The 27392-nt window shown below is 31.0% G+C and overlaps 1 protein-coding gene across 6 annotated transcripts; it reads right to left on the bottom strand.

The window, feature by feature from the left end:
- Position 1: 1 nt before the first annotated feature.
- Positions 2 to 23442, bottom strand: LOC106665615 (mitogen-activated protein kinase kinase kinase kinase 5). 6 transcript variants are annotated; one of them, XM_014392126.2, is made up of 23 exons: positions 22876 to 23442; positions 15406 to 15463; positions 15191 to 15346; positions 15020 to 15123; positions 14814 to 14942; positions 14550 to 14731; positions 14412 to 14493; positions 14218 to 14325; positions 13613 to 13655; positions 13291 to 13388; positions 11951 to 12027; positions 11528 to 11623; positions 8020 to 8058; positions 7121 to 7171; positions 6003 to 6082; positions 5051 to 5197; positions 1848 to 1999; positions 1587 to 1791; positions 1048 to 1509; positions 908 to 991; positions 746 to 838; positions 537 to 663; positions 2 to 439 (listed from the first exon to the last, which is right to left on the bottom strand). In XM_014392126.2, exons 1-23 carry the CDS (start codon positions 22987 to 22989, stop codon positions 349 to 351), a joined length of 2778 nt encoding a protein of 925 aa, XP_014247612.1. In that variant the 5' UTR covers positions 22990 to 23442; the 3' UTR covers positions 2 to 348. The 6 variants fall into 6 exon arrangements, with proteins under 6 accessions (XP_014247612.1, XP_014247616.1, XP_014247613.1 ...); XM_014392130.2 differs by lacking the exon at positions 5051 to 5197 and having other exon boundaries at positions 3 to 439; positions 22876 to 23441; XM_014392127.2 differs by lacking the exon at positions 11528 to 11623 and having other exon boundaries at positions 4 to 439; positions 22876 to 23439.
- Between the last annotated feature and the right edge of the window lie 3950 nt (positions 23443 to 27392).

Raw genomic sequence — 27392 nt, 5'->3', positions numbered from 1 at the left:
TTTAAATATATTTTTCACATTCAAATTCAACTGTACAGTCTTCTTTACCCCTCTAATATCACAATAATAAATACAATTTGTAGACACTCGAATATTATGAAATTATTATTATTATTATTATTATGAAGATAATAGATTGTTGTATGAACTATTTTTTAATTAAATATATATAGTCTAAAATATTCAATATTTCCTTCTTTTTATCATCTTCGTTTCCATTCAGGTAATAGTATATTTTTGTTTATAATATTTACAATAAATAACAACCATTAAATGTGATGATAAAATATATGTTTATATATATTTGTTGTTGAGCTTTTGACTTTAAATAATTCCCTTAGCAATACTTCAATAGCTTTCTTCATGGCCAGCAAGAATATGGAGATCTGCTACTTCTTCTGCTGACGATTTTGGACTATGTGATTCTAACATAACAACCCTTTAAAAAATAAATTAATTAAAATAGAAAAGTAAATAATTTCCCAAAGAAATAATAATAGTAAAAATTACTATAAATAGTACAAATTCAAACTTACTTATCAGACCCTAAAAGTTTATAAACTCTACTTTTGTCGACGATCTCTTGAGTTATTTCACCGTTCTTAAGACTTCTACCTTGGACTCCGTGCTTATGAAAGGCCAAGATGCTATCAGTTAGACATACTATAATTTAAAAATACAAAGACAAAAATTACTGTCAATTATAATGTAAAAAACATATATGTACTATTTTCTAAATACATACAAATTGACTGTATTTGAAAATCAAATTGTAGTTCTGAAATTTGTTTCCTGTTTGATCGCATTTTGCCTTGCATTGTAACAATTTTCACCACATCTATACAATTAAAAGTTATATATTTAATATAAAATTTAAATAATAAATTATAATAAAGGCATTACTTACTTGAATAACAGACTAGAATTGCATCTTTTTCTAATTGTGAGACACTAACTATTTGCAAATTTTCTCTTTTCGGTATTACAGTAGCTGAAATAAACAAAATTGTAATAATAAATAAGTAAACAAAATACCAAAGAAATTACCTGTGCCATCTAAATCTTCAAGTTCATCGCTATGAAACCAACTAGCGCCGTAGTTCATGTTGATCAAATCGAGTTTAAGTGTGTCTTGTTGGTACGCCTGCTTGACGCTTACGCAAACAACCGGATACTCGAGTTCTGGTGTGATCACCATTTCAAAAACATTGAGGGGATTTGGAAGGGTACACTCAACGTGCTTTAAAAGCATGAATTTGTTGAGTGGGTCATACCACTGCATTAGGAACACTCCTGAGGGCAGCGCTCCGCATAGATACTTGTAACCGTTGTACGGATTTCTTCCAACGCAACATTTTGTGCAACCCTTCGTATCCGGCACTCTTGTCGTCAATGCAAACTTTCTCGGCACTAGCCTCTCGGGGATTCTATTCATATGCATTGAAAATCTATGGCTTTGTTTGCTATGTAGAGCTGGTAAGTCATGCCTGTAGAGATTTGGAGTTTTTCCTAAAATTTATTTATTAAATACAATTAGTCAACAATAATTCTATAAAAAAATTATCAAATAATTTGAAAATAAATACCTGATAAAGACATAAGGACATCTTTTATAACATACAACCAAATAGTCCTTCGAGGATATAGCTGATCCATGGCTGTTTCGTGCAATTCATTAAGATTAAGATCGTAAATGCCTTCTTCAGCTCCAATCAATATATGCTGATCTCTAGTATCGGGATGAATCCAGCTAGCAGTACAATGGATTCTCAGGGGACAACCATTAAAGACCTTTAAAAATTACATTTTACAGAAACTCTAATTAAAATTGTAATAAACGCACAAACCTTTGAAAAACAAGCTCCCATAAGAACTTTTGGGGTTGGAGGTAAGCCATTACTGACAGGCCTGGGCGGTGTGTGACGTTTCTTCTCCCTCCTCCTTGGAGGTACTGGAGGTGTGTCAGATAGTAAATCTGGCCCTTCATTTTCTGGAAAACCTGTAACAATAATTAAAAATAAATAAATACAATTTAGTTAACTAATAAGGGGAGGCTACCAGCCGTGGGGTCACTGATTTCAATGAAAGTTTATTAGTGAGGCTAGATCAAAAATAGGTTCTGTCCAATAAGCCCCAAGAGCCAAGAAAATTTTTTTCGATGTAATTATTACATTCATAGAGCTGCTTTCAATGAATTTGAATAACATTTTAAGAAATGTTAGTACATTGAAAAATATTAATGTATAGGAGGTTTGGCTAAATTAGCTCAAATAAAATGTTTACTATTGTGGTGTATTCTGGCCCTGCTCAAGGCTAAAAGTACAAATTGCAAAATTTGTTAATTGATAATAAAGATTTGTCTAATATTTTTCAACCAAGTATCACTAAAAAAGTTTAATTGAAATCGGTGACCCCAAAACTGTATCCTCCTCTTATAAATTGTTTATTAACTAATAAATAATTGTGAGATGATGTTAATGTTGAGAAAATGAAAAGTTAACAGAATCATTCATTGCAAAGTTTAAATATAATAGAATAACTAGCCACGAAGGCCAACCACTTTGTTTGTTTTGAGGGCCGAAATTTGCTTAGTGTGCCTTAAGACTACAATCTTATTACGATATATTGTGACAAAACAAATAAATAATGTTGAATTTTTTATAAGATTCTGACTTTCCATGATTACCAACTGAAACATGAAAATTAAATGATCAGACAATTGACAACAAATTCACTGGTATTGAAAAAGTTTGAACTAACCAGCGGAAAAAAAAATATTTGCAAAATTAATTATGTAGTCTCCATTCAGAGAAAGCTTTTGAAAATTATACCTCTATTTATCAAGAAAAAATCAATAGAACATTAAACATTTGTGTGGTGTTTAGTGACTATTAGTCAATGATTATTCGAAGATTGTGAGATGGGGTCTGGTGTGATGTAGGTTTTCAAACAACATTTTTTTTATCGTGCCAATGTTTCGATCTTTATTGAGATCATCTTCAGGGCCTGGGATTTATAAACATTGTTTAAATTTTACAAATACATGTAGGATGTGAAAAAAATGAATTAATACAATGCTAGAAAATTTTAGAATCAAAGTATTTGTACTCACTCAGTGTTTGTTTTCCATGTAGATGTGTCATTCTTGTGTGTTGTGTTGATAGTGCCAGTGAGATATTGTTGTTTTATGTATATGTACATTGGATTTTGAAGGGGTGGGGAAGGAAGTCAGGAATAGAAAGACATTTTTATAATAGGAGTCGGCTTTTTTGAGGCGAAAGGAGGCGACAATGGGAAAAACGTGGATAATAGTTCGGCCTGATTATCCTTTCAGGATTATATAGACGAATTAGACTATGTAGAAATGTTTGATGATTGTTTTATATGTTATATGTTTTGTGTGAGCATAGCTATGGCTGAGTTTACACGAGTCTGTTCTGTAATTTTTTTTTTTTTTTTTACTGGGGCTTCCGACATCTAGGTCATTTCAGCCCCAACTGTTCTGTAATTGATGCTGTGTTTATCTCTGTTGATGAAAACCATTTCTAAAAAGTTACATTTATGTTTGTTTTGTTTTGTGTATAATATTTTTGGATTGTTGAAGGCGAAATTGTGTTTGTGTTCAAAATGGTGGGTAGCCAGTGCTGTAGGAATTTGCTTGGGTTTTTTTGCAATCATAGATATGTTGCTTTACTCTCTTATTAAGATATTGGGTTGTAATACCGATGTAAGTTGCCGGACAATTTAAACAATAGATTTTGACACATCTACACGGAAAACTAACACTTTGAGGGAGTACAAATACTTTGATTGAATCTAAAATTTTCTATCATTGTATAAATTCATTTTTTAAAATCTAAAATGTTCTAGCATTGTATAAATTCATCCTTTTTTTAATCTAAAATTTTCTACAATTGTATAAATTCAATTTTTTCACATCCTACATGTATTTGTAAAATTTAAACAATAAATCCCAGGCCCTAAGATGATCTCAATAAAGTCGAAACGTTGGCACGATAAAGAAAATGTTTTTGTAAAACCTACGTCACACCAGACTGCATCTCACGATCTTTGAATAATCATTAAACATTTGTGCAATTTATCTTCATAAGAACAGAACCAGAGAAGTCATGCAGGTGACATCATCCTTAATCACCCTGGTCTGCTTTAAAATAAGAATTTACGTAGACAGAACACAAGATGTGCAATACATACATAAGTAAGCTACTAACATACTTGTAGGAAAATAAATAATAAATTCTAATATAAACCTGCAAAATAAACCAATTATGAAAAATGACAAGATCCACTTATACAACCACCATGCTTTCAGCAATATAAATGAATTTAAAGTTGTATATTCTTAAAATCTTAAATAAAATTCAGGAGTGTCGGTGGATACAATGGTTAAGGCATTGTAATGGTGCTCATCACTATAAATTAAAGGTGTGGCCCTGCATTCGAACCAAACATAAAAATACTTTTTTCCAAAAACATTGGCAATCTGGGGTTGTTATTTTCTGCCAATGCAAACCTCCATTAAAAAAAATCTTATAACAAAACAAATGCAGAACTACATGCAAATAAATAACAATTCACATTTAAATTGACACTACTTGAGCCTGACAAACATCAATATGTGATGACCAAACACAAAAAAATGATCGCTCCACTGATTATAAAAGGCATTGTACTAATTCCTTCTCTACTGGCTTACTAATTTCTGAAATCGCATGAAAACTCAATGAAGATTGCAAACTGTCAAAAAACTTCTCATAGAAAAAATACATTGATAATAAGCAGACCACGGTGATTAGGGACAATCAATACCTTGCAATCTGCACAAGGGTCCACAGTTCATGCACTAGGAGAAAGAACAAATATAAAGGTGATGCTTCAAGAATCACCAAAAGTCACACAGTTCCACATGCTTACTTTCACACACATCAAATGACATGCAAATTACACAGGGAATAATTTTCCCACTTCTACTTATTTATTCTAAATTGATTTCACTCTTTTTTTTCTTCCTTTTTAAAATGAAACAGACCATTTGAGAGTTGCATAGATAGATCTTCTTTTTCATTAGGCCCACTGTCACTCAAAGAACGTTGCCTTGAACCATTGAGTGTTAGTGTACCAGTCAGAGTAAGGATCTCGTCGACTGAACTATGCCTTCTTGGTGATCCATCTGGACCTACCATCGACACAATCAAAGCATTTATTTGTGACAAAGAGTAATAATAATAATCTAACACATATATTTTAAGATAACTTTATTTTTGCCAATAGAGCAGAGTGACCACATCGTGATAGAAGAAACTCAACAAAATTTTGAACTCTTAATAAGCTTGAATAAAAGTTATTCCACTGTTTAAAACTAGCAAAAGAAATGATTGTGATTGATTAGTTTATGATTGATGTGAAATTAGTAGCATTCCTAAAAATACAAAACACTAGTAACAAAAACAACCTGTAGCTTGATTGACTATGATCATCCTGATCTACCTATTCCAACTGGCTGTTTGTCAATGAGGTTTTGGCACATTGCCATCTCTATAGTTGTTGTGTCTGATGAATCATAGATGATCAAGCTACAGGTTCATCAGATTGCAGACATCAAGACATTTATTTCGGAGCCGTAGAAAAAAAAAATTCTTTACAGAAAAATCTTATTTCCTTTAAAAAAATAAATAAATAAATAAAAATAAATATACACAAAGAGTTTGGTATGTCAACGTTTTTAGAACAAATTTTTAACTATTAAACATGCCAAATTGCACATATGACAAATTAATTATTGATCCTTGAATTTATTGCTGTTTTGCACTTTTATTTTGAAAAAAAATTGTCATAATGTCTTACAAACTATAAACGGTTTGTAATTCATAAAATTCATTTCTTTGGTCAATGAATTTTAAACAAACAAAATTACACAAAAATATAACAAATAAAATTAGCGGCCACTCTGTCTCAAAATGTATAAATAAAATAAGTTTTACCTGTCAAGTTGGAATAATGGCTGATGTGAACATCACATTGATGACTAGAAGTTGGGGATTCGCCTAGTGGTAAAGTAGCTCTAGAACGGCACAAAAACACATATAAGTTTGTGAAGAAATTGTACTAAATAATTAAAAGATAAAGTCAATTTTATATGCCATTATACTCACATTAAAGCAACTAACTTCATCAGCCAATGCTTATTTTTTGGTGTATTATTTTCAGATAATTAAATTTTGTGAAAAGGAAAACAAGCATTGAATTATTATTGTTATTATTTTAAATTAATAAAGCTGATAGAAAGGGCAAAAACAGCGAAAAGCGTAACAAAAAGACAGTTAAGACAAATTAATAAAAATTTACATTTTAGTAAATGAAATACCATCATTACAACCAATTAGCTACCAGCACTAAATTAAAACAAGGTTTTTTTTTGTTTTGTTTTTAAGCAAGGGTATTTCAACTACGAGGTTATTTGAACCCTTGGGGTGCCGGTGTTTTTGAAAAAAAAGCCCATTTGTATGTATGTCGGGTTCGAATACAGCAGCCCTGCAGGGCTGCTAGATTCGAACCCGGGATTTTTACCTTACGGTGGTGAGCGCCGTGTCAACACCTAAACAGTTGCGGCCACCACCGACACCCCTTAAAAGGGTCTCTTTAAAGATTCATTTTTTTTAAAAATATAAGTTTGTAATGAATTAAATGAGCAAATTATTTATACAATAGCAATATAAGGTCAGACAGGGGATTTGTTATGTAATTATATTGATAGTTAAACATAATTCTAGATTACAAGAGTCTTGTGGTGTTCAATTATTTATGGATTTTTGGTTATGAATTTTTGTGATAAATTTTACCACTATCACAAAAAAGTGTGAAAATAATTAGTAATCCTGGAACGAAATTTTTTTGTTATTCATTACATTATGAAAAATTAAGAGTAATGATGGTTAATAAAAGTGAATTATATAACCTGGATGTATAAAATGAAATTCCTCCCATACCCCTTATCTACTTATTATCTGAAGCATATTTTACGACAAACAAATATGGTTCGGAAGTTGTAAGCAGCAAACAATTGACCTTATCTTCTCCTTTGTCTATTAATGTTACTTACTGTTGCGAATAATTGCTCGATGTTTGGTAGAGCGTCAGCCCTTCGTTTCCCCTAGCGAAATACCACAGTAATAATAACTCATTTTATTTATATTCCTTAAATTATAACATATTCTTTAATACAAACTACAAAAACAACGATTTACCAAGAAATATCTATGACAATTGCGGTAACCATCTTAAGTCAACTTATAATCAAATAACATACTTGTGCACTCTCACGCACAAACACATATGCACAATTTGTAATGAGAAATCAATTTATCTTTTGTAGTAAAATATTATAGGATCATTTCACTGTTATAAATGTCATGCTTAACTATTTCAACAATAATAATAATAAATAAATATTTTTTTGTATCTTAAACTTGATGATCATCTAAACATGCAATTGAAAATAAACTAAAAGACAGAGCTTAAAAATTGAAGAAAGAAATCAAGCTGATATTTATAAATTTAAGCTGCAAATACTTCAACTATGCCCATGTTTAAATATTTAGCTAACAGCCTCTAAAGCTTTATGACTATTATAACTTACAATTTAAAAAACACCCTCAATTTGAATGATGTAAAACTTTAAAAAGTGAAATTTTATGTAGGTATTGACAAGATGGTAAACAGTGAATATATGATGATTATGTGATAATGTGTTTTTTAGATTGACAATTAAAACTTATTAAAAGAACAACAATTTGAATTTAATAAATAACTGATATTGTAAAATATCAACAAATAATTAAACTATTAAACAAATATCTACTTCAGACAGCAGTAATATATGTCCATTATTGAAAGGGCAATTAAAAAATCGTCAGAAGCATTCACAACTTTTATGTTCAATATATTAGTTACTTTGTATAGATAGAGATAAGAAGGATAAAAACCAATAAATCAAAATACCTTTGAATGAGTTCTTCATCAATGTACTGCAATAGGCTCCTAAGAAGAATAATAAATAAACAAGAGAGTTATAAATGAAATTTTAACTGTATTAATTAGAGATAAAAAAAGGATGAAAAATTAACATCAGTTCAAATATTGTCAAAACTTGATACTTATTGTTTAAACTGAAAAGGAAAGACTGACCTAAAGTATGCAGTATTGAGATTAGTGCTGTATTATTTTGTCTAAAACATTTCATAAGACTACTACAATCAAATATTTAACTATTTTGAGTTCAGATAAGCTTAATTACACCAATGCAAAAAATATATATGTATACATACATAATTCATGCTAAAACTGTGCAATATCATGGGATTTGGTGGTCGACCAACAATGATGCAAATCATCAGTCGCATGTTTCGCACATTATACCTAACCTATTATTAATACATTGTTTGTAATATTAGGGTGAGTAAAAAAGACCAATTTCAACTTTTCTAAATCATGTCTTACAATATAAATCATCATTTTAATAATTTACTATGTAAGAACATTTTATAAACAGATTTTTCCCCATTTTATTAATTTTCAGTTTGATGTTCCTTAAAAAGTAGCCATTTGTCAAAACTACACATTTGGTCAAACAATTTGGAAAAATTCTGAATTATCGATTCAATTACAAAGAGTTCTTCTTGACTACTGTCCAACAAGATTTGCCATAGTCAACCATGAAAACCAATGAGTGGTTCTGCACCAATGAAATGATCTGCTTGTCTCTATGATGAAATTTGAATATACCAGGTCATAAAAATTTTTTTTTTTGTAATGGTAAATTCAATGAAAATGTCAGGTAATTATAAACAAATTTATTAAAAAATGTATGAACTATTATGTTCCACTACCTGTTGCCATATTCCCTCATTCACTCAGGTTTTTGAGCGATGAACTCCATGTTTTTTCCTGAAGTGGAGTAAAGTCTTTTAGAGTGCGGAATAAGTGAAAATATGAAGGGGCAAATATGTAGGGTAGGATACATATAACTGTGAAAACTCTCAATTTCTTGTATGTCTACAGATACATGGGAGTGAGTGCTAGCCTGGTGAAAACATTTTCGTTGAGATTAGTCATCAATTGCTGATTTTAATTGCTCAAAGTGTGCGCACTATAAACTAGAACTGACGGTTTGGTTGGGCAAAAGAAAATTGTAATAAAGTACTCCCTTCCTGTTCTTAGATATATAGCTCTAAGGGCCATGAACCTTGGCTTCCCTTACAACAGACTGCCCCTGTGCTCCATTATTGGCTATCATTTTCCACATTGATGTCATCAACCCACTTTAGCCTAGTCCTTCTTTTAAGACCATATCACCTGGATGTCCTTGCATCGCTTTTTTTTTTTAAATGTATCTCTTCCATCCTGGTCATGCTCCAGTCCCTGCCATTGCACCCTTTATTACAGCTACTAAATCAGGCTCTTTATAAAGCACCATCTGTTCTGCATTTGTTCTTTTTCTTATTTTTTATTTTGACCGGGCCAATTTTTCTTATAATTTTTCTATCCCAGTGGATATATGTAGTAAGCACCAAAGCTTCTGTGGTGAAAAGCACCTAAAGGCATCAGTACTGACCTGTAAAACCTCATCTTCAATTCTTTGAATAAAATCTTGTTTTTAAGAGGTACATTTAGGGCTGCATAACAGCTGTTACCCACAATCAATCTTGCACCAATCTCCTGCGAGATTTTATTCTGGGCTGTGATTGCTGTTCCAAAATAATTAAAACTTTTTTTTGGCAAAAAATTATATCCTTCCATCTCCAATCTATTATTCTGGGTCTAGTACAAGCACTCTCTTTTAATCCCACTAAATGTACTACACTTCTTGGGATATAATCGCTTTTGGAGTTGTTAACAGTTGCTTCGTTTCTCTATCAAACACGTTTTATCCTCAGTCATCAATCTTTTTAAAAATGAGTCATTTACATTGCAATTTAGGAGGGAATTGCAGACAGAGATGCAATCCAATAAATTCTCCTCAGTCAACATCTAAGGAACTCATACTTGTTAAGATGAACATATCCAGCTGCTCAGATTTGCGTTAAAACCTTTTATGAGATATTTATGTCTCATGTTGATGTAAGTGTTATTTGGGAGAAAGCTTGAATTTGGTCATCAGCAGTTGAACCAGAGTGCTTTGCTTCTTTCAAATCAAAATTTCCGCTACCAAACTGAGAATACATTTATGGACGGTGCTTTTTCTTAGCAGCAACATTTCTTCAAAACACAAGAGGTATAAAAGTGAATTATTGCAAAATGCTACAGACATTTTACAAACAAAGGATTTGTTGGAAATATAAAACTAATTTAATTTGAACTGTTGAAATAGTAATTTTTCTTTTACTCACCTTAATTCATTAAGTGGTTTAAAATTGTTTTGCTTTTTTCGTGTCAAGTTATTTATGTTGAAATTAATTTTTGTTCTAATTAATTTGATATTTTTGGCATTGCAAAAATATTCAATTGCTTAACGATACTGTAAAAACATAAATAAAATGTAAACATAGATTGTTATGCAAATTAATTTACATCAAACTATCTCAGTTATTATCTACAATAATTTCTACCCTTATAACCCTTATAATACAGTACAATTAATTAATTAAAGATTAAAATATCGAAAATAAGAAAAAATTCCACTTAGTATGAGAACTTGTTCTTGCTAAGGATTATCGAAAAATAATTTAGAGAGAAGTTTGACTGAGAGATATACATGAACTCGAGTCTGACCACAGAAGAACAATGTAAACAACTGTTAATACTTTTTTAAAATACACATAACACGTAAGCTTTTAATTTATTCACTGTTCCAAACAAAATACATATGTTCTAAATTATTTTGAGAAACTATAACCACTTAATTTTTAATTATAATAAATAAATAAATACATAATATAAATATTTCAACTTGATTTAAAACAATAAATGACTGAAGAATGAATTATACCATGCAATCATGTAACCAGTTAATTACTTCTCAACAACACAAATAATGATAAATTATTTTCCAGTCATTCTATAAAAAAACAGCCTATGCAGGAGGTTTAACATGCCATAAGTTTAGAGTTCACGGAAATATGTTTATCCCATTAGAAATGAAATAAATACAAAATGAGCATACTCTTCCATGACATGCAATAATTACAACAGGAAATGATCCAAACTCGTAAAGCATACAAGTTCACAAATCTATTGTTAGCACAAAAACAAAAAAAAACAAGAACAAAACAAAACAAAAAAACACTGCACTTAAACGCACTGAAAATTAATAAGGAAAGAGGTACAAAAGTACATTTATTACACACAATTTTCTTAGAGTAATTTTGTTCTGAAAATTGTGAAAACTAAAACAAACAAAAACCGAGCAATTTATTGGATATATAATTTTTTTAAAAAGTCACACCGATGCAGGTTAGAATGATCAACATTCTTAAGTCATAAACAATAAATTTTATTGCAGTATTTATACCTCAGTGACATTTTCAAGATGGCGGTGCCAGTTAGTGACTCCCGCATTCCCCTTGGACTTCTAACTCCTCTATCCCTAACTTCACATACCAGACGTCTATGCAACACATGTTATAAACCATTACTCACCGCAATTGCACAGATACATAGGCAAATTGTTCAAACTTGCAATACACAAAGTGCAAAACTAAATTAAAAATAACAAAAGAAAAGGTGGTGAAGTTATTTAACACTCTCAACTAAGTGCTGATAGCTGTTATTTTTAAACACTGCCTTCCTCTTCCAAAATATTAAGTGTAGTAACCTGTTGTTATTGTGCAAGTAATTAATATTTAGTTCACCTTATATATTTCCCTTATTACATCAACATAAATTTTGTTAGTGGTTACGACAAATTAATCAGTGGAAACAAGTAAAAACTCACTTTTCCTCCTCTATACAGCTCTCAAACTTTCTCGGTTTATCCCATTGCGCACTTCCGTCACAGTTATGGTGTACATGCTGCCAAAAAAATGAACTATTTGAAGATCATTGTTAACTTGGCTTATTAATTTTTAAAAATTTTTAAAATAGTAGGACTATATTGTTAATAAAATTTATTTGATGATTTCTTAAAAGAACAAAATTGTTTTTGTCATATTATCAAAACTAATTATTGGGTAACCAGGTAAGTTCATGCGGTTTTACATTTGCTATTGTTTTAATACCTCTGATTAACATTTCTATTTGCAAAGGAGGATTAGGTGTTTACATCAAATAATACCAAGAGGATAACGCCCCAGTTCATAAAGAAAAAGTGTTACTGTAAATTATAAAACATTTTCTATCTTATAGCTTCAAAACCCACAATTTGCGTGTGTTTATTGTGTGATTTTAGCCTGGCACCTGGCCAGCTGAGGTAGCTTGTTAAATTTTCACTGTGTTTGGTGATAATTAATGTGCCCAAAATTAAAAAAAAAAAGTACTCCCCCAAACTCAAAACTAATAATTTGAATATTCAGTTTTCACATCAATGGGACAGAGGGTCATTCAATGAGAGCTGAAGGTATGACCTCCTGATGTTACTGTACAGGATGTTTTTTTTTTTGTTTTTTTGTCGCATTTGATAATCTGGTCAAAAAATGTCTACTTTGTGGTGTCAAAACAATGTTTAGAGCTGAAGCTTTTCCATTGGTCAATTTATGAGGAACCAAGTCTATGTAAGCCAGAATGAATGGTCATTTACATTGAACACTTTAGCAAGCTCTTAACATGTTAAAAATGTCAATAACTTCCATCAATTTATCGTAATTTAAGACAGAAGCTATACCAGACCGTGGTTCATCTTCAAACTCCCGGATAGAGTAGTGCGCTCATTTTTTTTCCTGAATGCAGTGCAAATTTTACAAGCTGCCTTGACTGCCTTAGAACCGACCTAAAATTCACATAATAGGCATGTACGAATTATGGGGTCATAAGAAAGACAATATTTTCTAATTTATAGTGAATATTCAAGACACTTTTTCTTTATGAACTGAAGCATTATCTTGTTGGTATTACTTGATGTAAATACCTAATCCTCCTATAGAAATGTTGATTAATGGTATTAAAACAATAACAAATGAAAAACCTCATGAACTTTTCTGGTTTCATTTTGGTTGCACTTTTGGAAATAGTCTTTTTTTAGATGTTTAATTTATATAAATAAATAAGTTTTAAAAAAACTGAAAGTATAAAATATTTATAATTGCTATGCATAATGATAAATAAAATTGTAATTCTCACCTCTCTGTTTGACATTACATGGTTAATATCCATGATGTCCCAAGCTCTGTTGATATCTGCAAAGGTAGTTCCAGGTCCAGGGCTCATGTCGCCATTTCCTAATTAAATCAACAGGAATGACAATCACAAAAGGAAAGAAATCTTTACTTCTATTTGCTGGGAGGTCAAGGAACATGTGAATATAGGCATCTCAGACTGAGTGAGAGAAACACAATTTGAATTGGATTGTTAACTGTCTTAATGGGGTAGAATGGTTTGTTGAGGAAGTCTAATTGAGTCGAAGGAGAACTGAATGAGTATGAGCTTTGATTCATTTATTTACCTGTCATACGTGAAGCAATTCTCTGTGGAACATTTGGCACAGTCTGGAAAAAATCAAATCATAAATAATCCAAAACAAATTGATTCTATTGTATATTAATTCAAAATATGAAACGAGAGGAAGTGATTTATTAACAACAATATATTTACGTGATATCTTATCTCACACAAATAATGACTTTGTGATTTTTTATGTACACAATTTTTAATAATTTTAATATCTACTAACTGACTTAAATTAAACAATAAAACTGAAAAAAAAAAAAATACAAGTTAAAGTTAACATAAAATTGGTGTGATGTTGAAAGATCTGTTGAAATAAATGAAATATTTTTTATGTTATGATGACAAATAATTTATTCCTAATTCTTGTCAAAAATTGTATAAATATTTTTCCCAAATCTCAATGTTTATTAAATTTGTATAGTATTATATGCTGTATATTCTGGCAATTTAATGCATAGTACATAATGGGAATTTTTTAACCTACAGGATGAAGACCACTGATGTCCAAAATTATGAATTGAAAAATATATCTATTATTAAAATAGTATGTATGACAACGTGTGAGTTTATGCCTTTGTTTGCATGGGAAAAATTACTTACACCATCATCATCAGCTTCAAGCTCATTAAAATTGTGTGAAGGATTACTGTATTTCTGCAGAAGTTCTAAAGCTATCCTTTTGTTCATTTCAACCAATAAAAATGGGTGCTAAAACAAAATTATCATTATTATCTTCTTTCTTATAAAACACAGGCTACTGCTTTTAAGTTATAATACAATTTTTTTTAAAATACCAGAAGTAGTTTTTCGGCAGTAGGCCTTTTCTTTGGATTCTTGGTCAAAGCAGTTTTGACAAAATTGTGAAACACGGGACTCCTAAAAATTATTATATTAGTTTTTAGACCCTCTTAAAACTTGCAAATCATCAATACCATTTGTCCTTATCTTTCAATGTAGGTGGTTTGAAACCACTTTTGGACATCAAGAAAAGAGCTCTCATTGGATGCAAATCAAACATTGGTGGTTGCAATTCTGCCAATTCGATCGCAGTTATTCCAACTGCCCAAATATCGCAGAGATGATTGTAACCACCTTTCCTTTCTACAGCAGCAACCTGAAATTTTTTTAAATTAATTGTAATAAACATTAAATATACCTTGGTGATCCCCTAATAACATTTTAGTAAGTAACTTTACCTCAGGAGCCATCCAATATGGGGTACCAATGAAAGATTTCCTTTTAGTCATTGTTGCTGTAATTTGTGCTGAAACTCCAAAATCTGCCAGCTTAACATCACCATTGACTGTTAAAAGAATGTTCGCTCCCTAAAATGTTAAATGTTTGTTTTATATATTATCTATAAACACATCGATTCAAAACAATCTTAAAAAGCCAGTATTACTTTGATATCTCTATGCATTTTTCCCATGGTGTGTAAATATGCCAGACCGTGAAGCGTCTCCTTGCACATATATGCTATTTGCAATTCTGATAAAGGCCCAGTTGCTGGAAAATATAATTATAGCTGTAAGTTATATTACTCATTAAAAAATAATGTAATTACAACAGTCACCATGATAAATATCTTGCAAAGAACCACCGCCACAGTATTCCATGCAAATCCATAATTTATCCCTCCTAAGGTAACTTCCATAATAAGCTATTATGTTGTGATGTTTGCAATCCTTCATCATTAAAATCTCTTGTTGTATTATTGCAAAATCATCACCTGGAAAAAATAGATCTTGTACAGACTGTTTGACATGTACTGAATATTAAGAATCTTACCAGGCTCCAGTTTTATTACTTTTATTGCAACCATTTCGTTAGTTGAAATTCGCCTTGCCTGGTAATAAAAAAAATAATAGAAAAGATAATTTTTTTTACATGACTGATTTGGAAAAAGGAGAGGGAAATTGATCAATTTCAAGGATAATTATGCTGTAGAATTATCACCTAACAGATATCCAAATATTTCAAAATTTAACAATAAATTAGTTTAAATATGCCTAAGCATTGTAATTGTTATATTTTTCTGTAATTGTGCACATTGGATTGAAAGGATTAGATTTCAACTGACAAGACAATCATTCTAATTTTCAAATAAAATATTGTTTAATAGTGAATCATAAAGTTTATCAGTACAAACACAAAATGCTTCAACATTCCCTTCCATCTCCTCATCACCGGTGCCAAACAATCATTAGCAATGACCTTACCTAATGGACTTTATTTCTTCTAATATTTTTCTAAGGTTTTATTAGAAAACTTTTCCTTTCATGAAAAGAGGTGAAGTCTATGAATAAGAGGACTTGTTAAGACACATTTTGGCAATTTACCAATGTTTTCAACTTCTCTAGAACTTTTTGATTCACTAATTTAAGATGTGGCCCTACTCCCTTACTCTTTCTTATATCATTTGATTTATTCCTTCTTTTTTTTCAAATTATTTTTAGAAGGATTGATAATTGCAAGTAAGTTATTTACTGCCTTCCTTGTATACGAGTAAGTGGATAATCTTGGGCTGGTTGTCCAGACTGATCTAGCATATTATCAAGTTTTTTGATAAAAACTTTTTCATTTACTAAATCATCATAAAGAAAAAAGTCAACTAGTGTTCACTGAACAAGTTAAACATGAAATATTTTGAACTTTTAAACCATTCAATCATACAAATAAAAACTACCAATAAAACTGCACCTATCAATGTTTTATAAAATGTTTATCCATGAAGTGATAATGATAAAATGTCAAATTTAAAATGGGTCAATAATTTAATCAAAAAAGTTCAATTTGACCTAGTAAATCTATACACGTTGCAAACTTTTAGAAATTGAATGATCATAGTGCTCTAGAATAAAGTAAACTAGGATAGTCAAACAAGTCTAGATAAAAAATTACCTTAAAATACTAATCTCAAAATCCTTGAGTGTATAATAGATAACAGATCATCTAGGGAAAATGTAGGAAATCCCTACTTGTTTTGAAACCCGCTGAGCCAACCACTGAGATCTGACATTAACATTCTTTTACATATTTTTTAAAGTACACCTTCTTACAGAAATTATTGAAGTGAAATAGGGTACCACTTTGCTTATTTCTTTAAGAATTCTGAACTGTGCACCTTTCAGTCCTTTTCTGAGTAAATCCTGTGCTTGAAAGAACGAGGGATGTCCCAGGGTTTTACATGGAAGAAATCAGGTCTTATTAAGCCTGCTTCAACTCTTTTTTCCATTTCAGACCCGTTAACACATCATATTAAGGCACCCATTTTAAATTTTTGGGTTTTGTTCTTCAAAAACAATCAGGCAGTTTGGAAGAGTGTAAAAATTGATCTTTGCTTTCAGTTTATAGGTTTTTATCATTTATTTTGCTCAATTGCACTTCAGTGTAGTCGTTGAAGTAAATCAAGAAAATAAAGTAAGTTTGTACCACAAATGGTAGTAGGAAATAAATAATTTATTTTCTATTTCTATGAAACTGTACATTAATTTTCAACTAAAGACTCGTTTTTATGTTAATATTTAGAGCTTATAGACTGAAAGTTCAGCTAACAGCAAAGAGCCAAACTATCTTACTAGAAAATATTTTATTTTTATTTATTTATTTTCATTTTTTAATTTTTTTAAAATTTCTTAATGGAGGCCAGCAACCCTGGAGTCAATTCAGCTTCCAATACACTGTAAAGGCCGATAGGGTATATGATAATCCACCGTCGGTCCTTTGACTTACTCATTCTCACAAATGCACAACCACGTTTACAAACTGTAAAATCACACAAAAAATATATACAATAAATAATACATACAATATTTATTACACACACGATATTTACTTTGGCATTGTATGTGAGAAAATGCTTTAATTTCTTTTTATTAAATCCCGCAAAACTTGGTCAGATATATTTAAGTTACGTGTGTTGACTAAACGAGAGTCTTTTTAAAAAGAACTTTATTAGTTAAACACAAGTTATAATTTGAGAAGAACCTTTCCTGTTCACGGATATGATTAATCTGAATCTATCTTTACAAGTGTAAAAGGAATAGTGAACAGGGAAGGGTTTATTGCTTACAAACATTCTTCGAATCTGTACAGACGCAACATCATATGTCGCTGAACTAAGGGTTTTGTGCAGGCGTAACTTTTATTTATTGGTTGGAACTCTAAGAAGCCTACATCTCTCTATACAAATAACTGTGTATTCTATTATTTATTTAGACATAATTTTTGTAGAAAGAATGATAAGAGTATGTTGTAAAACATGAAAAAAAAGGAAACAAGTTTTTTTTTTCTAAAGAGATAAAAGGTAAATTGTACCAACAACATGGTAGGAAAAATATCTTTAAAAAATTTGAAAGAGAGGAGGGAAAACAATTTTTAGATACGCTATGTTTTTGAATAATAACCAACAAAAAGATAAACAAAAGTGCGATGTAGAATTTTTTTAAATTAATTTTAATTAAAATAACTATAACAGATAACGATTGTATTATTAAGATATTGTTTCTTGTTCAAACAGGCAGATAATAATTATTACAGCTTTCAAGGGCATCTTCATCATATGAGTTTAATTATTTAAAGTAAAATAAGAAAATTAGATTCTGATAAGTTAAATTTTAAAAAAATTGATTTTACGATTTTAATTACTGACATCCTATTTTAAAAATATACTTTTATTGTAAAATTATATTTAGAAGTTGTTTAATACAAAAGTAAATCACTTTTTCCTAAATTTTTACTGGCTGAATGTAAAAGCAAACTGGGCTAAATTTAAAGAACAAAACATAATTAAAAATTAGAAAAATTACAAACGTTGGGATATTTTTTTAAAGGTGAAATATAAAATTGTAATTATAACAAAATTTCCACAAGTCTTCAATGCCACAGTTTCACAATTCATTGTTTTAGTGTGGTAATCATCTAGAACGCAGAATGAAATGGAAAAAAAATTTCTGACAATGTTTATCTTTAAATGTTTACTTTCTCCTCCCCCTGCATCAAGATTTCACTATTCAACTTTGGAGGAAATACAAAATTCCATTTTCAAGAAAATGAAACGTCAATCTACAAGCCAAAGTCCAAAATTGAAAAATCACTGGCAGGCAAAAATTAATTATGATGAATTGACTCGATACAAGATAATGGCGTAAGGTCATAGTAACTATTGGCAATAATTGTAGCATTAATCATAATTTTATCTCATCTTATTAAATTGTAAATAAATGATAATTGCTTTATGTAACAAAATTATGATGTTTTATGCATTTTAAAACATTAATTTCTAAAAGCTAAACATTTAACACTACAATTAGCAACAGTTGAGACGAAGTTACTTGAAAAAATTATGCACATTGATGTTTATTGGCTTTTCTGTTTAGATTAAAGGTATTCCTATAATAATAATTTTTAAAACCGCATTTTCCTTATCTACAATATATAAACTTGGGGACCGCGGTAGCCGAGTGGTTAGCATGAGAGACTCTCACGTGGGTTCGATTCCCACTGTCGCCTCTGGCCCTTTTTTCCCGATAACCCCCAATTTGAACACACAATAATTCGTACTATGGCTAATATCCAAGATCATAAGGCCAATTAAACGAAAAAAAAAAATATATATATATATATATATATATATAAACTTTTAGCTTGATCTTGTCTCATGTCCTTTGTTAATTTATTATGACAATTTGATCACAATAAATGAACATAAAACTATACTTGCAATAATTAATTGAAGGTGATTAAGATAGGAAGACTATTTAACAAAAGTTTAGATTGAGCAATATTATGACAGTTAAGATTATGAAATTATGAACAATAATTTGAACAGTCTGTTATTTAACCCAGGCATGTCTGCCTGCCAGCAAGGACCTGCTTCTAGTTCATTAGATTAGTTTCAACATTTTGACTTTTTTCCATTTTACAAACCTATAAAAAGACAAAATTGAACACAGAGAAGATAGAGAAAAAGGTTTGTTTGACAAAACGGGCAAAACCAGGGGATGTTCAATGATCTGGGTAGAAATATTTATTTCAACATGATGTAGCTATATGAACCTTCTTCCAGCCCTTGACTTTACATAAAGCTATAAAAAGGGGCACAATTAAAAATATAACATTTAGACCAACCTCTAAAAATGCTGAAATGGGTCAAACAGACAAAATCAGGAAAGCAAGATAATTTAAAACGATCAAGCTAAAAATGCTTATTTGTTCATGAAGTAGCTATATTAAAATTGATGGTGAGAGTTAGTCTGCAATTCAGTGGACACACAACTAGCATGAGTTACTTACACTATTTCTCACTGAGAACGGCATAAAGCCAAAACAAGTTTGAACAACTTCAAAAGCTCGCACGTGAAGATGCACCCAATAAGCAACTCAGTGGTGGTTCAATAAGTAGCTGTATGATTTGAACTTCCTGTCAACCAATTTTGTACAAACATAAAATGGGTCATATCTGATAAAAATAGCATACAGAAGAACATCTTAAGGTAGTTGAAAACAAAACCAGCCTGTCAGGATGATCAGGCTAGAAAAATGTGTTTGTTTATAACAGCTACATCATTTGAACCTTCTACTCAACCACTTTTGGAAAATAAAACCCAAGCCTACCTCAGAAGATGGTAAAACCATGAAAATCTTGGACATTAAGTACCTACATTATTTGTACATCTTATGAACCCAGTTTTGACTCATAAAATGGGAAAAAGGTGACAAAATAACAAACAGAACAACCAGACAAAGTAGTGGAAAAAATTTGACAAACAAAACTAGCCTATCAGGATGATCTGAGATGGTCAGGCCAAAAAAATGTGTTTGTTTATAGGTGGATACATCATTTGAACATTCTATGAACCCCATTTTGAAAATAACATCCAGGCCTACCATTGAAAACCAAGAAAATCTGGGACATTAAGTATCTACATTATTTGTATATCTTATGAGCAACTGCGACCAAAAGACTCATCAAATATAATTGGGTAGACTCAGATTTTTATTAGTGGTGATGAAGAGACGGAAGACCTGACAAGATGGTCTCCAAGTCTTCCAGCCTCAGTTGCTTTCCTACCATTGGCACAGTGGATGGACAAGTGTTCAATTTTAAATTTGTGGCAGAAGGGATTTTTTGGTATTAAACAACTACAAACTGAAAGAGTATTTAAAGGAGGATGTGATACAGGAGACTTTGGTATGAAGGATATAATTGCAACTTCCTCACTTTTCTTATTCTGTAACAGAAGTAATGATAATAATACTGTATTATCATCATTTACTAGACATTGTATAGTTATGAACCAACTTCGCCAAACAGGCAGTATAAAACTAATTAATTTTCTATTCAAACCACAAGCAACTTGGCAATATGAGCTACTACAGTTGTGACTGCATGAAAGTGATGAGGTGCTCGAGTCGTCCAGTCACCCAGTCTCCTGTTTGTAAGGCAGCTGGTGACCAGTACTCATATCCCTGTGTAAGTAGTTTTTTTTGGGGGGCAATTTGAATAATTTAATGAGTGGTAAAACCAGGAAAATCTGGGACATTAAGTACCTACATCTTATAAAATCCAATTTTGAGAAATGAAATGGGAAAAGAGTAACAAAATAACAAACAGAACAACTGCGTAAGCTAGTGGAAAAAAAATGACAGATAAAACCAGCCTACCAGGATGATCAGGCTAGAAAAATTATTTGTTCATTGATTTGAACCTTGTACGAACCCACATTTTGAAAATAACACCTGAAGATGGTGAATCCAGGGAAATAATGGACATTAAGTACCTACATTATTTGAACATCCTACCAGCCCATTTTTACACTCATGTAAATGACTATCTGACATAAGAGATCAGGCAGACCAGGGACCATCAAGAATACAAGCTATGTAGAATGACAAAAATGACTGTTGCTACACTGTCCAAAAAGGATCAATATTACAAGGGCAATTGTTGTGCAATTAATATCTAATCAACATTTTACAGGAAAAATACAATAAAAATTATAAGTATTTAATATTTTTAATATGATTGCCATGGTTTTCTATTGTGGAGTACATCTAAAATTTTATTTGTTATATTTTAAACTGAAACGTTAGAATTTCAGATAATCATGATTAGAATGCATTTATTATCCTTGTTACATTTGTCAGCTTATTATATTTTCATTACAAATATTCGTTCTCATATTTTTTTTCCTTCATTTATTTGTATCCACAACTGTACACGTATTAATACAACCAGCAGATTGGATAATTTTGTGGCATTACGGGCGTTATAGAGAAAGCTACCCATTGGCAGCCACTCTGGATTAATAAAACAATATTAATTATTTAAGAGGTCTCTTAGACATATTCTTCTCAGAGTTTATGTGGTAATTGTGGGGAATGGAGTAATCGTATTTGTGTGTTAGTGTGATTTTGTACTTTACTAAGAAAACCTCTGTAATATGTTTTGATGGATGAAAAAACTGTTGGCATGTGAAGACCTCTGTGAAGCATGTTATTATTTATTCAATTCACTAGTTCTCGTGGTCCGCTTGACCAATTAATAAGTTATTATTTATGTAAAATGGGGTGGAAACAATAGTCGTAAAATTTTGGATGAAAACTTTGTAATCTTTGAAATTGTAATATTTGGCCGATCCGTAAATTGGGCATTCATACATCTAAATCGGTTTGAGTAGGTTGTGTACGTCAAAAGTTATGATTTTAATGGTAATTTTGATTGTCGGTTGAGTAAGTAATAAAGCATTTTCAATCATTTGTTGTGTCTCTTTTTTTTAATAGGGTGTATAGATTCCAAGTTAGTCTTCTATCAAATCTAAGTCCTAATTAGTTAACTTTGACAGATTGAGGAACAGATTCATTGTACAAGTATATGCTAGGACAACTCTCACGATGAATTGAAAAGGTGATATGTTGTCACTTTGAGGGGTTAAACTTTATTTTCCAAAGATTGCTCCATTTTTCAATTGTTAATACGTGGTTTTGTGACATAAGTGAAGCAAGTGTAGAAGAGGGATGACTTGTATTAATTTAAAATTTAGTGGGCTGACCGAAAGACAGGTGCAATTTTTGACGTTTTTTCTAGACGAGATGGTCTTTTTACAGGGGTATAGTAATGATCAGTAATAAAATGGCTTTACTGTCTGCATACCACACAGAAAAATAAAACATTTGCAATTAAATTTATTTTTTGATGGCGAAATTTTTATTTTATTTATTGTTTTAATTTTTATTTATTTTTTTAAAGAAACATACCTTATAAACGTCGCCGTAAGTGCCGTTGCCAATCCTTTGGATGAGTTCGTACTCATCCTGAGGATTTTTTCTGCTGATATCAGAAGATAGGGAAGCAGTCGAACCGTGAGCCATTGCAAGGGATTATTTTGGATTTTTTTCTTAAATCTCCTAAATCTGCAATTTACTGGGGTATTTGTCACCTAACAACTCTCAAGCGCGTATTCCATGTTCGCGAGTGATATAGAAAACAGCTACTCGACTCGGGGCAAAACTATTTCAACTAAACAGCCTACACATCCCTCAGTATTTTCATTTCCGATTTCGATTATCCTCCCTTTAAGAACAGACCAAAACAAAAGTTCGAATTGCATTTTCGCCGAGGAGCCGAACGATTTCAGGCCATGTTCCCCGACTTAAAAGCTAACGCGAAACTTAAAAATGTCGAATAAAACTTGTTATTTATAACACACTTTATTTACGTATGAGAAAGGACTTTTATCAATAATCCTGGAACTGGAACCCTTTAAATACTCAATCGGAACAGCTGATCGCAACTGTGCCAACGCTGGAAACGGAAAAACCCAACAATTAACACGATTTACGGGAAAGCGGTTGGAAACAACGAATTATTACGCACGTTCGACAAGTATTAAAAACTTAAAGAAATATCAATATTAGCACGACGTTGTTTGTAGTTCCATCTGCTTGGCATTGCACTACATCGTCACATGGCATAACATGACGCAAAACAGAAATAGCTGTCGATCTCTTCGGTTAAATTGCGTAAACAGCATATCATTATTAACTGAGGAATAACATAAATTTCACTCGTTTCCTTCTCATACAAAAATATTTTCTCAGAAAGAAATTGGAAAATAACTTAATTTCTTTATGCGATCCTCAATTACACAATAATAAAACAAATGTAATAATAATTATAATTGTGGGCGAGTCTGAGACGGAATGTCACACACAGACTCGCCAAAGTAGTCCTGGTCAATACATATTTGTAGTAAGAAAGGAGGGGTAGGACTCCAGTAATACAAAAAACCAAGTGACTACGCCTATGTGTGAATGTATTTATTAGGGCAAATATGTGTGTGGTGGAAGGGTCCTTGGCGGACTATAGAGTACCCCATGGACCTGTCGATACGAATGAACACGGTATGATAGGCCGGTGAGTCAGTCACCGAATAATAATTAATCTTCGGCGACTAGCCAACTTTTATTCTTCATGAGGTTTGAAAGGTTCTACTCTGTATAAATGCACTTATTAGCTTGAATTATAGGAAAACGTTGAGGTTATGAACGCCTTGCTGGCTTCCCACCAGTAGTTTTGCAAACAACATAGAGTGTAAACGTAATCACACGTATGTTCGATTGAATTAAGACAATAAACCACGAATGGAAGAGTATAATTGATAACACCTATACCAGTAGTAAGTAAAAAACGCGAGATGCAAAATGTGTGAAGAAATGTCCTTAGCAGTTAGCTAGCAAAAAAATTATAATTTTTATTATGCAACGGATTTTTTAAAAAGATTTAATGTCTATTTTATATAGAGTAAATTTTTTGTATGCTTGAAAGATAAAAGGTACAAAAATTTCATTGTATTAAGTAAACAAAATACAAGTTTTGTCATTACATTTGTCAAGAATAGTGCAAATTAATTCATTTTTATCCCGCCATTAATACATGAAAAAACGCCTCAAAGACATAAAAGGCATTAACAGTAAGGAATTTTGTTACTTTAAGTTTAAATTTTTTTCAGTTAACAGTTTCACATCATTTAGTAGATTATTAAAAAAAATTATAGCCCAATATTTACAAGAGTTTTTACATCTTTTAAGATTCAGCCGTTCAGGAACTGTTTTATTACAGTTTCTCGTATAGTGTTTATGTACAGAATTAAATTGTTTTAAAGTCTCACTTTGTTTGTGACAATACATTACATATTGTAAGATATGGGCAGTCATAATGTTTAATTTAGTAAATGTTTCTCTGCAATGTTGCCTATAATGTGTGGTGTTTAGTGATCGTTAGTCAATGATTATTTGGAGATCGGGAGATGATAGACCAGACCTTTTCGAATAATCGTTCCCTATGATTTAAATTCCCTAAAATACTTATAGCCTTACTTTTTGTTTTGTTTTGTTTGGCATGACGAGTGACTCTGGACCAATAAGACACATACAATATACGATTGGAAACAAGAGAAATAAACATTAATTAAAACTCTTTTAGATATATTACATTTGAGACAATCTCAGTAAAAATAATTGTTTGCTAAGTTTAGATGCTGCAAATTGACAATGTACAGCCCAAGAGAGATGAGAGTCTATAACTACACCCAAGTGTTTTATCGGTTGATTGTCTAGACTATTTCTTGAATTAGAAGTTTTTAGAATCATAGTAACCTCTGTCTACTCTTTGTTTAGCAATAGACCATTCTCAATGAACCACTTTCCCAAGTTAGATTTCAGTTCAATATTTTTTTTTTTTATTACATTTGGTATTTCAATATTTAGTTTGATTAGCTCTACCTCTCTTGGTCCATCCAATTGGGAAATACAATCATCATAATACGTTGAAAAGTGAATTGTGGGAAAGTAATTATAAAGGTCATTCATGAAAAGTATGTACAATATAGGGCCTAGAATGGAACCCTGAGGTACTCTGACTGTTACTTCAAAGTTCAGACTCCGATGAAAACCTTTCATTATACTTTACCACTTGTCTTCTATTTTCCAGATAAGATTTATCACACTTATTGCATCATTACTCACTCATATGATGTAATGGTAATTTTTCTAAAAGTAATCTATGACATACACAATCGAAAGCCCAACTTAAGTCTATGAAAGTTTGGTAATTTGCACCAAATGTTGGTTATTTTATTCACTGAGAAGTATTTGTTTGTAAGATATTATGGAGAGATTGATTTGAAGATGTTAAAGGGGTTTTTACTCACCAATAAATAAATAGTAATAATATGTACAGAGAGCTATAATATTCTATTTACAATATTTCAATACTTACAAAATTTAATATTTTTTAATTTACGATAATAGGTTTGGAAAAAGAACAAACCAAAAAGACATAACAAGGCAACATAAAGAGTTTAGTAAATTTAATTATTTTAAAGGTACAAGTAGACATTAAGTCCCCTTATATGCTCATATATTAGAAATAAATTTAATTTTATAATGATAGTAAAATAATAATAAAAACCATAATAAAAATAAAACAATAAAAGATACAAAACAATAATGACAATAATATATTCTTTAAAATATTAATTATTTATAATCGAATGATGAAGCCACATTATGAAAGAAAATCAGAAAGAGAGAAAAAAAAGTAAAAGAGAAAAAGAAAAGGATGAGATGACTCATGTTGCTTTTTAAAAATTTAGATGCCATGGACCTGAAACAAGCCAGTGAGGAGCAGAACGTACTTCTCAAGGAAGCAAGTTCCATAGTCTTGACCCTGCAGTTCTGGCTAAAGGCTAAAGGTTTAGGAGGGATATGATTGGTGCATTTGGGTAAGGAATGAGGGGAAAAGTTGATACATGTTGAGGACATTTATTTAGTTTAATTTTAAATATATAAATTAAAACTCTAAATTTCTAAGTGCTCACAATGTTAAGGTTGCTGAAGGCATTAATATAGGAAGAAATATGATTTCTTGGTTTAAGAACATAACAGTATTTAATACAGGTACGATAAGCAATTTGATGGCAATGAGCAGAATTGAGAGTCTAAGGAAAGTGGAAAAAAAAGTGCAAATGGTAATAAAGAATTTATTAGGGATTTAATAAGGAGAATTCTAGTTTCCTGTGGAGTGAAAAAGCTAAGGCGTCAAAGAGAAGGGAGTCTTGAGTAGATCTTTTTAATAATAGAGTTACGCCATATAAGCTTGAAGTTCAAATAACACCGAAATTTTTAACTTTAAGACAAAAATTAATAGGAGAGCCGTTGATATGAGGAGGGGATAGGCATTAGGAGGAAATGAGATTAGTAGCAGTAAAAGAAAAAACAAAAAGGTGAATATTAGTTTCCAAATAAGCAAATTATGATTTACAGAACTGAATACATTGGAAAAATCAAGTAGAGCAATAATAGTACACTTGTCATTAATGCCTAGGCAACTACCATCTGAGATTTTGAGAAGGGCTGTCTGACAACTATGAAATTTTATAGTAGGATGTATACTTTTCTTTAAACTTTAATTTTGGTGGTTCTGTGTGTAGTAAATAACTACAGCAATACATAAATGTTAATGCTAGTTTTCCTTAAGCATGATGTGGTTTTAATTGAAATAAAAGGTTTACCAGAATAATGAGTGATTTCCTGTTCTAAATAGTTCAATTTTCTTTTTATTTAAAGAAAGGTGTGGAGTTTAAATATACATAAACAGATTAAATATTAAATTTGTTAATGAAATATATATTTTAAACTGAAAGATGCACAAGTTCAATCACCAAAATCGGGTTCGTGATTTGCCTATAGAGTTCAGTACGATCTTGATATTT

This window comes from Cimex lectularius, unplaced genomic scaffold (assembly GCF_000648675.2).
Source record: "Cimex lectularius strain Harlan isolate CLEC.00 unplaced genomic scaffold, Clec_2.1 scaffold104, whole genome shotgun sequence".
NCBI lineage: Eukaryota > Metazoa > Arthropoda > Insecta > Hemiptera > Cimicidae > Cimex > Cimex lectularius.
Note: the sequence above shows the minus strand (reverse complement) of the source record. Positions and strands in the feature narration are given on the sequence as shown.

Bases quoted from the DNA above. Each gene is read 5' to 3' on its own strand.
- LOC106665615 (XM_014392126.2), bottom strand. From the start codon at position 22,989: ATGGCTCACGGTTCGACTGCTTCCCTATCTTCTGATATCAGCAGAAAA. The intron at 8,059-11,527 runs GTATAAATACTG...TATTCTTCTTAG, and splicing joins ATCTTGAAAATGTCACTGAG to GAGCCTATTGCAGTACATTG. The intron at 6,083-7,120 runs GTAAGTAACATT...GTGCCGTTCTAG, and splicing joins TCGAGCAATTATTCGCAACA to AGCTACTTTACCACTAGGCG.